At 40.2% G+C, this 12,388-nt stretch overlaps 1 protein-coding gene across 2 annotated transcripts in view; it reads right to left on the bottom strand.

Moving 5' to 3' along the window:
* The window catches only part of cacnb2b (calcium channel, voltage-dependent, beta 2b), a 102,175-nt gene that overhangs the window by 43,853 nt on the left and 45,934 nt on the right, over positions 1-12,388 (bottom strand). For both annotated transcript variants that reach the window (XM_034183443.1, XM_034183442.1), the window contains exon 2: positions 175-240. In XM_034183443.1, coding sequence (XP_034039334.1) covers positions 175-240 — 66 coding nt within the window. The remainder of the gene's footprint in view (positions 1-174; positions 241-12,388) is intronic.

Here is a 12,388-nt window from a genome sequence, read left to right as displayed (position 1 = left end):
TAAGAAGCACACAGAGTATCAAAAGGGTAAATTTAAAAAAAAGAGTGCCACTAATCCTGTGTCCTGATGTCTGTGTTTCCTGATGTAATCATATGCTGCTCTGATAAATGACGCTGTGACAGTGGGAGCTTGTTAGGTGGTGGGCGGGACCATGATGCAAAAGTAAAAAAGTACCTTTGCCTTCTCCAGCTGCACCTGGGCGTTTCTTTCCTCAACAACATCCAAGTCCTGACGGTCTCCCTGAAAGGGAAACAGAGAAAGAGATGACAGATTTATTGAGCTGTGCAAGATCAAGATCTTCCAGCTTCTAGGACTGCAGTAAAACTGTAGATGAGTAAGTGGGTGGTTTAGTTCATACCACTTTGTGTAGATTATAACTCAGAAACAATGAACTATCATATAGTAACTCATCACTTTAAAACATAAGGATGATGTGATTAGTTTCTGTTGGATTTTGCTGCACAAGATCAAACAAAAATCAAGCGTGTTTTGCCTATCTAATTCCATAGGTGTGACTGCCACCTGCTGGATGCTTAGTGTATAGTTAGATGGATTATGTAAAATTCTGAACAGCTGTGGTGCAATTTACATGTCCTTTTTCAGCCACCTTGCTCTGCCCTGTGCTCATTAGTGCGCTTCACCCGCCAATACCTACCTTCACATCAGCCACAGATAATTTAAGCTAGCAGTCGCAGGTGGGCACTATGTTTATCTGGGTCCAGGCAACCCGGACCCATATAAGGGGAGGAAAATGAACAAATGAATGAACCACAGGGAGAAACATGGTGCCCACTATAGTGGGAAAGTCAAATTAGAATTAAAGAATGGATAGAATGTGTGGCTAGGGTCGGTTTCAAACTATTTCATATGTACAGCAAATTAGTGATAGGCATGGTTCAAAATTCATGGGGTACTGGTAGGTTTATATCCTTGGACCACCCTTCTCCCCAACCCCTACTGGGGGAAAAAAAAAGGTACCAACATCGGTTTGGAAGGTTAAAACATTTATATATCCATTTTTCCTCTAATTTGCAAATATTACAATATGGTTCTCAAAGTCATTCCTGGGAGAATTTTGAAATATGCTTTTCCACACCATGAAAGTGGACCATGCCATCTCTTAACCTATAGTTGAATATTTCATGCCTATCACTACAGTGGCTTGTTTATTTTGGTGGTCCACTGCAGGATTCACGTCAAAGAGATACTGTAGTACAACTCCAATTCCAATGAAGTGGGACATTGTGTAAAATGTAAATAAAAACAGAATACAATGATTTGCAAATCCTCTTCAACCTATATTCAATTAAATACACCAGAAAGACAATATATTTAATGTTCAAACAGATAAACTTTATTGTTTTTGTGCAAATATTTGCTTTTGAAATGGATGCCTGCAACACGTTTCAAAAAAGCTGGGACAGTGGTATGTTTACCACTGTGTTACATCACCTTTCCTTCTAACAACACTCAATAAGCATTTGGAAACTGAGGACACTAATCGTTGAAGCTTTGCAGGTGCAATTCTTTCCCATTCTTGCTTGATGTACGACTTCAGTGCAAAATGTGGCTTGTCATTGTCTTGCTGAAATAAGCAGGGATGTCCCTAAAAAAGACGTTGCTTGGATGGCAGCATGTGTTGCTCCAAAACCTGGATGTACCTTTCAGCATTGATGGTGCCATCACAGATGTGTTAGTGCCCATGCCATGCCATGGAATCCCTAAATTCCATGAAAGCGAACGTTGAGAAACATTGTTCTTAAACTGTGGGACTATTTTTTATGCAGTTGTTCACAAAGTGGTGATCCTCACTCCATCTTTTCTTGTGAATGGTTGAGCCTTTTGGTGATGCTCCTTTTATACCCAATCATGACACTCACGTGTTTCCAATCAACTTTCCCATTCTTTTGTTGTCCCGTCCCAAGTTTTTTGAAATGTGTTGCAGGCATCTATTTCAAAATGAGCAAATATTGGCACAAAACAACAGTTTATCAGTTTGAACATCAAATATCTTGTCTTTGTGGTGTATTCAAATGAATATATGGTAATGGTAAATGGACTGCATTTATATAGCGCTTTTCCATCTGAATCAGACGGTCAAAGCACTTTACAATTATGCCTCACATTCACCCCGATGTCAGGGTGCTGCCATACAAGGCGCTCACTACACACCGGGAGCAATAGGGGATTAAAGGCCTTGCCCAAGGGCCCTTAGTGATTTTCCAGTCAGGCAGGGATTTGAACCCATGATCTTCTGGACTCAAGCCCAACACCTTAACCACTAGACCATCACCTCCCCCCCTATATTCCAGTTTTACTGTTATTATTTTACATAATTTTGGTGATGACAAATTTGGAAATGTATCCTTAGTGGATGGTGGAATAGACACAGTAGACTTGCACTCTTCTTAAATTAACTTCGATATTCAATAAAAATGGACGTTAGAAAATTTTATTGAATATGAACTTCAGTGTACAGCTGTGCTTTACCCCTTCTCCCGAGTGCACACCACACTATTCGTCACTACTGAGAATCTCAAACAATGACGGATGACAGATTATATAATCTGTCGGTACGAGGGTACTGCGAAACTATCCTTAAATTTTAAAACTCAGCTTTGCCAGCTTGGACTTGAGAAATAACTGGAAAAAAAAAAATCAGAAATCAGGGAAACAAGGTATCAAATTATTGATAAGAAATATTGAAAAACACAACAGACATTTAGAAAATATGCCTAATTTTTCTGACTACTGTGTCTATGAACCTAGTTTGAAAATTACATACAAATGTAATATAACAAAATTCACACACAAATATATATGAGGTATACTTTATTATTAGGTACACCTTGGTAGTACTGGGTTGGACCCCCTTTTGTCTTCAGAACTGCCTTAGTTCTTCATGCTGTTGGAAACATTTCTCAGAGATGTTCGTCCATATTGACATGATGGCATCATGCAGTCACCCATTCAACCAGTCTGCCCATTCTCCTCTGACCTCAACAAGGTATTTTTGTCCACACAACTTGATATCTGTACACCACCAACAACTACACCACATTCAAAGTCACTTAAATCCCCTTTCTTCCCCATTCTGATGCTCAATTTGAACTTCAGCAAGTCATCTTCATCACATCTAGATGCTTAAATGCATTGAGTTGCTGCCATGTGATTGGCTGATTAGCTATTTGTCCACAAGCAATTGAACAGTTGTATCTAATAAAATGGCCAGCGAGTGCATATGTCATGGTAATTTTGGGCTTTTAATGATGTCATTGAACTGTTTGTCTTCAAAGTCATTATGATTGCACAGCATACATCAGAAATGACTCTTAAAACAATAATTGGGTGCAAAGGTTTGAATATATATATATATATATATATATATATATATATATATATATATATATATATATAATTAAACACACACCCACACTTAAATATTTTAATAAGTGGTGCTGGATGGTGTACAGTATCTTTTAATATGATGAGGCCAAGGCCTATTAACTCATTATTAATGATCATGATTGATGACAACTGGCATAATATAAACTTCCTTTCTATTCAAAATGTGCACATATAATTTTAACACAAATAGGATGACATGTAAAAGTATAGCATAACTTCCTCAAGAGGTAATGGAATGAAAAAAAGGCATTGAGAATAAAATATAAATGATCAATGAAGGTGAAAGGAAAATAAATCCTCAAGCAATCCTCTCTGGGGTATTGTATCACTTCCTGTTCCGGAGCACAGCGGTGTTTTGCTGTATCTGTTAGCTGTTTAATCTGCGCAGTTAGATTGATCTAGATAATTAGATAACGATTTGTTTCACAGTGTAATCTTCATGTGCCTTAACTAAAGCACTCCCTCTGCTGAATCACCTCTAAATTATTTAAAAAAATCCTACAGCTAACCAGGCCCCTGTAGTCGATGCGGACCAAGGTAGCTTAGCCGCCGTTAGTTCCCCTCCGGCAGATCCCGAACAGCCGGGAAAGCAGGCCGACTGGGTGACTGTGAGGAGGAAGCGTAGTCCTAAACACAAGCCCTGTGTACACCGCCAACCCATTCACATCTCTAACCGTTTTTCCCCACTCGGCGACACACCCGCCAAGGAACAAACTGTGGTTATTGGCGACTCTGTTTTGAGAAATGTGAAGTTAGCGACACCAGCAACCATAGTCAAATGTCTTCCGTGGGCCAGAGCAGGCGACACTGAAGGAAATTTGAAACTGCTGGCTAAGGCTAATCGTAAATTTGGTAAGATTGTAATTTACGTCGGCAGTAATGACACCCGGTTACGCCAATCGGAGGTCACTAAAATTAACATTGAATTGGGGTGCAACTTTGCAAAAACAGTGTCGGACTCTGTAGTTTTCTCTGGGCCCCTCCCCAATCGGACCAGGAGTGACATGTTTAGCCGCATGTTCTCCCTGAATTGCTGGCTGTCTGAGTGGTGTCCAAAAAATGAGGTGGGCTTCATAGATAATTGGCAAAGCTTCTGGGGAAAACCTGGTCTTGTTAGGAGAGACGGCATCCATCCCACTTTGGATGGAGCAGCTCTCATTTCTAGAAATCTGGCCAATTTTCTTAAATCCTCCAAACCGTGACTATCCAGGGTTGGGACCAGGAAGCAGAGTTGTAGTCTTACACACCTCTCTGCAGCTTCTCTCCCCCTGCCATCCCCTCATTACCCCATCCCCGTAGAGATGGTGCCTGCTCCCAGAGTACCAATAACCAGCAAAAATCTATTTAAGCATAAAAATTCAAAAAGAAAAAATAATATAGCACCTTCAACTCCACCACAGACTAAAACAGTGAAATGTGGTCTATTAAACATTAGATCTCTCTCTTCTAAGTCCCTGTTAGTAAATTATATAATAATTGATCAACATATTGATTTATTCTGCCTTACAGAAACCTGGTTACAGCAGGATGAATATGTTAGTTTAAATGAGTCAACACCCCCGAGTCACACTAACTGTCAGAACGCTCGTAGCACGGGCCGAGGCGGAGGATTAGCAGCAATCTTCCACTCCAGCTTATTAATTAATCAAAAACCCAGACACAGCTGTAATTCATTTGAAAGCTTGACTCTTAGTCTTGTCCATCCAAATTGGAAGTCCCAAAAAACAGTTTTATTTGTTGTTATCTATCGTCCACCTGGTCGTTATTGTGAGTTTCTCTGTGAATTTTCGGACCTTTTGTCTGACTTAGTGCTTAGCTCAGATAAGATAATTATAGTGGGCGATTTTAACATCCACACAGATGCTGAGAATGACAGCCTCAACACTGCATTTAATCTATTGTTGGACTCGATTGGCTTTGCTCAAAATGTAAATGAGTCCACCCACCACTTTAATCATACCTTAGATCTTGTTCTGCCTTATGGTATGGAAAATGAAGACTTAACAGTATTCCCTGAAAACTCCCTTCTGTCTGATCATTTCTTAATAACATTTACATTTACTCTGATGGACTACCCAGCAGTGGGAAATAAGTTTCATGATTCCTTCTTTATGTTCTACAATGCCATATACCAACACAGGGCAGAGTAGCTACCTAAACTCTGTGAAGGAGATAGATTATCTCGTCAATAGTTTTATATCCTCTTTGAGGACAACTTTGGATGCTGTAGCTCCTCTGAAAAAGAGAGCCTTAAATCAGAAGTGCCTGACTCCATGGTATAACTCACAAACTCGCAGCTTAAAGCAGATAACCCGTAAGTTGGAGAGGAAATGGCGTTTCACTAATTTAGAAGATCGTCACTTAGCCTGGAAAAAGAGTCTGTTGCTCTATTAAAAAAAAGCCCTCCGTAAAGCTAGGACATCTTACTACTCATCACTAATTGAAGAAAATAAGAACAACCCCAGGTTTCTTTTCAGCACTGTAGCCAGGCTGACAAAGAGTCAGAGCTCTATTGAGCCGAGTATTCCTTTAACTTTAACTAGTAATGACTTCATGACTTTCTTTGCTAATAAAATTTTAACTATTAAAGAAAAAATTACTCATAACCATCCTAAAGACATATCGTTCTCTTTGGCTGCTTTCAGTGATGCCGGTATTTGGTTAGACTCTTTCTCTCCGATTGTTCTGTCTGAGTTACTTTCATTAGTTACTTCCTCCAAACCATCAACATGTCTATTAGACCCCATTCCTACCAGGCTGCTCAAGGAAGCCCTACCATTATTTAATGCTTCGATCTTAAATATGATCAGTCTATCTTTATTAGTTGGCTATGTACCACAGGCTTTTAAGGTGGCAGTAATTAAACCATTACTTAAAAAGCCATCACTTGACCCAGCTATCTTAGCTATTATAGGCCAATCTCCAACCTTCCTTTTCTCTCAAAAATTCTTGAAAGGGTAGTTGTAAAACAGCTAACTGATCATCTACAGAGGAATGGTCTATTTGAAGAGTTTCAGTCAGGGTTTAGAATTCATCATAGTACAGAAACAGCATTAGTGAAGGTTACAAATGATCTTCTTATGGCCTCAGACAGCTGTTAGACCTTAGTGCTGCTTTTGATACTGTTGACCATAACAATTTATTACAGAGATTAGAGCATGCTATAGGTATTAAAGGCACTGCGCTGCAGTGGTTTGAATCATATTTATCTAATAGATTACAATTTGTTCATGTAAATGGGGAATCTTCTTCAGAGACTAAGGTTAATTATGGAGTTCCACAAGGTTCTGTGCTAGGACCAATTTTATTCACTTTATACATGCTTCCCTTAGGCAGTATTATTAGACAGCATTGCTTAAATTTTCATTGTTACGCAGATGATACCCAGCTTTATCTATCCATGAAGCCAGAGGACACACACCGATTAGCTAAACTGCAGGATTGTCTTACAGACATAAGGACATGGATGACCTCTAATTTCCTGCTTTAAACTCAGATAAAACTGAAGTTATTGTACTTGGCCCCACAAATCTTAGAAACATGGTGTCTAACCAGATCCCTACTCTGGATGGCATTACCCTGACCTCTAGTAATACTGTGAGAAATCTTGGAGTCATTTTTGATCAGGATATGTCATTCAATGCGCATATTAAACAAATATGTAGGACTGCTTTTTTGCATTTGTGCAATATCTCTAAAATTAGAAAGGTCTTGTCTCAGAGTGATGCTGAAAAACTAATTCATGCATTTATTTCCTCTAGGCTGGACTACTGTAATTCATTATTATCAGGTTGTCCTAAAAGTTCCCTGAAAAGCCTTCAGTTAATTCAAAATGCTGCAGCTAGAGTACTAACAGGGACTAGAAGGAGAGAACATATCTCACCCATATTGGCCTCTCTTCATTGGCTTCCTGTTAATTCTAGAATATAATTTAAAATTCTTCTTCTTACTTATAAGGTTTTGAATAATCAGGTCCCATCTTATCTTAGGGACCTCGTAGTACCATATCACCTCAATAGAGCGCTTCTCTCTCAGACTGCAGGCTTACTTGTAGTTCCTAGGGTTTTTAAGAGTAGAATGGGAGGCAGAGCCTTCAGCTTTCAGGCTCCTCTCCTGTGGAACCAGCTCCCAATTCGGATCAGAGAGACAGACACCCTCTCTACTTTTAAGATTAGGCTTAAAACTTTCCTTTTTGCTAAAGCTTATAGTTAGGGCTGGATCAGGTGACCCTGAACCATCCCTTATTTATGCTGCTATAGACTTAGACTGCTGGGGGGTTCCCATGATGCACTGTTTCTTTCTCTTTTTGCTCTGTATGCACCACTCTGCATTTAATCATTAGTGATCGATCTCTGCTCCCCTCCACAGCATGTCTTTTTCCTGGTTCTCTCCCTCAGCCCCAACCAGTCCCAGCAGAAGACTGCCCCTCCCTGAGCCTGGTTCTGCTGGAGGTTTCTTCCTGTTAAAAGGGAGTTTTTCCTTCCCACTGTCTCCAAGTGCTTGCTCACAGGGGGTCGTTTTGACCGTTGGGGTTTTTCCATAATTATTGTATGGCTTTGCCTTGCAATATAAAGCGCCTTGGGGCAACTGTTTGTTCTGATTTGGTGCTATATAATTAAAATTGATTTGATTTGAAGCAGAGGAAGAAGAAAAAATACAAAAACACAAAAAACATAAATCGTGACAGTAAATAAGGTGTCAGATGATGATAAAATAAGGATGAGAAGAGGTTGTGTTAGTGCGGTGTTGTATTGTAAAATCTTTTTAAAAAATAAAAAATGAAATAAAAAATATAGCAGTTCTGAAAAGAAAAAGGTGTTTAAGAGAATAAAAAGGATCCAGTATCATCAGGAGGACGATGCGTCTGTTCCAGGGACACAATTCTGCCCATGCATGTTTTTTTTATTATTATCCATGACTGAATTGGACGTCTGTTTGCACAGCGCCCACCTCTCCTGAAAGCCAATGTAACCCCGCCAATAGTACAAAACGCCTCCACTAATTTATTAAATAAGCATACTACTGCAGGTGACTTAGAAATGGTTACTGTTTAAAAGATGTTCACTGTGTTAAAAATTATATAAAATTACCATAAATTGTGTTTAATCAAGAAAATGACATCTGATGTCTGATTAACATTTACGTTGTTTCCAAGTTGCTTCAATGGCTCAGTGACACAGAGCAATAAAATGACATTTATCCAAAAACACATTTCTATGTCATATATGGAAGAATTTTGAACAAAGCAAATACAAGCCATAACTGTGGGACAAAACAGATTTTTCTCATTTAAAAAAGGCTAAATACTGACATTTTGAAATATGACTGTCAAAGATAATCTGGCAGATTTTAAACTCAAAAATTCTTACTCATTCCAAGGTTGTTGAAATCTGTATTAATGTACTTGTTTTAGCATTTTACCAAAGCTTATGTTTGATATTTACAGTACTGTTAAAAAAAAAAATGCCCCCTCTAATTTAAGACCCAAACAAAATTCCACTCCCTTAGTCTACTCTAGTGGACTACCACTGTCTGAAAATACTTTGTTTTCCCCACTAGATCCGAGTCATAATCTGGATCTAGTCCAATATACATCTATGGGACAGACATGTGATCCTGACTGCAGAACTTTGTTCCTGATTACTAATCTGTGATCCTGATCTTCGATCATAATAACCAAGCTTTAATTGTGATGGTTGGCCTTTGATCATGATCAGTAATCATTTATGCTGTCAGATGAACTTTAATTTATCTTTAATTTGAAAAGTACTTGTCTTGGTCTATGAAAAGTCCTAACTTAACTAGTCCAATATACACCTATGGGACAGTCATGTCATCATGAACACTCAACTTTGATCCTGATTGTGGGACTGTGTCTTGTTCTGTGACAAGTCAACATTTTTTTATTTATTTATCAATGATCAAGCTTTGCAGGGCTACTTTTATGCTCATACGGCTGAGAGTATTTTAGCATTGAGTTATATTTACAGTGTACCAGGCCTAAAAAACTTCTACCGGAAACACTGCAGTTTCTAAGGGCCCCTTCACACATAGTACAAATTTGGTCAAATTGCGCATGAAGCAGGAATCGTATGCAGTATGTGTAAATTCGTAGCCTTGTACACCTGTTGCTAGAACTATTTGCACATACCAGCGGCTGAAAGACAGAGTGTGCGCTGTGAGAGCCCATTCGAACCCTCTCGCGGCAGGTGTCGGCCAAATTCTAGCTGACACGCAGGAACATCTAGCACCACTTGTTTGGCACTTAGAAAATGTGTGGCCATTTGTGCTGTTAGCACAACAACAGTCAGCAGACAATCATTGTTGAGCTGGCAGTGAAATTTGTCTACGTGCCCCATGACTGCGAAGTTGCACATGTGGCGTGCCAGAGTGTCAGCTCCCCCCAGAACACGTGTGCATGTGTTTTGCGCACTCCCCTCCACTCCGACCCCAACACATGCATGATAACAGTCAGCAGACAATCACTTTTGAGCTGGATGTGAAAATTGTCTAAGTGCCCCCACAAGTGTGGCTTTGCAGAACAGCAACACACATGTGAGGTGCCAGAGTATCAGCTCCCCCTGCAAACAAATGTGCCATGCATGTGAATCGCGTGTGTTTTGCGCCCCCCCCCCCCCCCCATCCGTAAACATGTGGCAGTCCGGGGGAGGGGAGCGCTCTTGCATGAGCTGCTTATATATGGATGTACAGATGGTGAGTTGGTGTGTGTGCTGGACTGACGGGGTGTTTCCGCCAACAGGTGCAGATGTTGAGATCTCTGTTTCTGGATGTCACAGCTGCAGCACAGGTACTGTGTGTTGATGGATGAGCGTGTGTGTGCTTGATGTCCTCACGTGGACATACATAAAAACATATATTGTTGTTGCAATGGCCTGCAGCGAGCAAGCACACACTGCGCACATTGACAGGCTACCCCAGGTGAAATGGATTGTCAGATCATAACACACAGTGGGCAATCTGAATGTCACATCACCCACGTGAGCTCTGGTCCACATGACATGGTATCTGTCCTGCAGCGTACCATCCACAGGACACGCGTGTTGGGCAGGACATGCGTGCAGGGCCGGCTTGACATGCAGCCACTAGATGTGGACATAATAAGAGCACACTGCTTTATCATTCATGTCATTTCATGACTGTACATCTGTGACCATGGGTCATCTACAGAGGACCAGATGGGTCATATTTGTATTGTCCGCTTGATAAGAGGAATTCAATAAAATGCGGTGTTTTTATATGGTGTGTGGTTTTAGTTTTTTAAAATACGCCTATGTCCTTCTTGATATCAGACATTTTCCCGCATCCTTTACAGGACAGTGATGGTAGCTCAGTGGTAAAGTTTCTGGCTGGCAATCAAAGCTTTTGGAAATTGCAGGTTCAAATCCCGTGGGTGGCATTTATTTAATTTTTTTTATTTTCACACTCGCACTGTGTTACCGCGTGCACGAAACCATCGCACTATTTTTTTTTACAGCAGTATCGTTCATGCCTGCCCATTGGCTCAATGTTTTCGTGGTTCGCTCATATGAGCTGTTCCGCCGTGATTCGCCCTGATTTGTACTTATTCGTAATATGTGTGAAAGGGCCCTTAAAATCTATCCAATGTTGTTCCATGAAATATCTTCTTCTTCCCTCTATTTACACTCGTCTACAAAAAAAATAATAATTTTATTGCATGGACTTTGAGAACTGATTTCCTCTGTCACATCCACATTGATGGATTACACAAAGGTTTCTCATTCACTCATGAGTTTGATGCCACTCATCATGCACAAAAGCAGCTTCCAAGGTATATTTTTAAACCAGATTTGTGAAATGTGAACAAGAGCCGTAATATCGTTTATGGCAGCAAAGAGGTGTGCAAGACTGTTTTCATATCTGAAAAACGTGATGTGCTTGGCAAAAGAACTAACACCAGATTTGGATTCAGTGCACCCAAATTACCCAAAATCCACTGGACAACTCCATGCAAGAAAAATCCTGTGGACCAATGTTATCCCAAATTCACATTTGATCTCTTCATCCTCACTTCCTTCTTCCACACTTGCTGTTCCCCTCATGCCTCCGTGTTGGAGACTCATCCAGTCCCATTAATGTGATTACATGGCTTAGGCGGCACACAAATGAAGGTGGAGGGCAAGAATGGTGCGAGTTGGGGCTGAGCAAATAAATCCACATTTAAAGGTGGTGCTCCCTCCTGAAGGTGACTCCTTTGGTGCTCCAAAGCATTAATTCTGTGCTTTCAGAAAGCAGCGTCTGATTGCCGAGATGGATTCCATCCCTCAACAAAAATATTCAGACCCAATGAGTCACCAGGAGCCAGCTGGCAAGCCTGGAGTCATTCGGCTCTGCAAAGAAAGCCTGAGATACATCTTATGTTCATGTTAAAGCTATTCAAAGCAGTTTAAACAAGTGCTTTTTTTTCCCTCTTAGGAGGATTTGTTTGGGAAAGTGGGGAAAATTGAATTTTAAGTGACCACGGTTCCTCATTGTTCAGAAGCTGCACCTTAAGTGCAACATTAACCAGTTTAATGGCAAAACAATGGCTGTTTGGAACATGCCAAGCATATGGTTTAATGCTGAAACAGCCAATTTTTGAAAGGTGGGAGCATATGGGCGAGCATATAAAGACAAAGCCACAAATTAAACCATTTTCAACTCCTCAAATGTGAGGATCTGCCTCCTTTCTCTGCACTATATCACTGTCAATTGAAAAGCTTTGGCTCTTGCAATACAGAATGGAAGTGAAAATCTTACTTTGGGCTCAAGGAAGTATTTTATTACCATTAATCTGGAACAAAAAGGTCATCAGACTGTACCACTCCTCACTCGTGGGGAGAAGTTACAGGAAGACAAAGGTTGGGAATGAGAGGAACAGTAGTAGCCAGTAAACCAGTATTGATCAGTATGTCTGGTATTTACATTGTTTATTTATATTTATATTTGCAAAATGTTTTTC

The sequence above is a fragment of the Thalassophryne amazonica genome, chromosome 12 (genome assembly GCF_902500255.1).
Source record: "Thalassophryne amazonica chromosome 12, fThaAma1.1, whole genome shotgun sequence".
Taxonomy (NCBI): domain Eukaryota; kingdom Metazoa; phylum Chordata; class Actinopteri; order Batrachoidiformes; family Batrachoididae; genus Thalassophryne; species Thalassophryne amazonica.
Note: the sequence above shows the minus strand (reverse complement) of the source record. Positions and strands in the feature narration are given on the sequence as shown.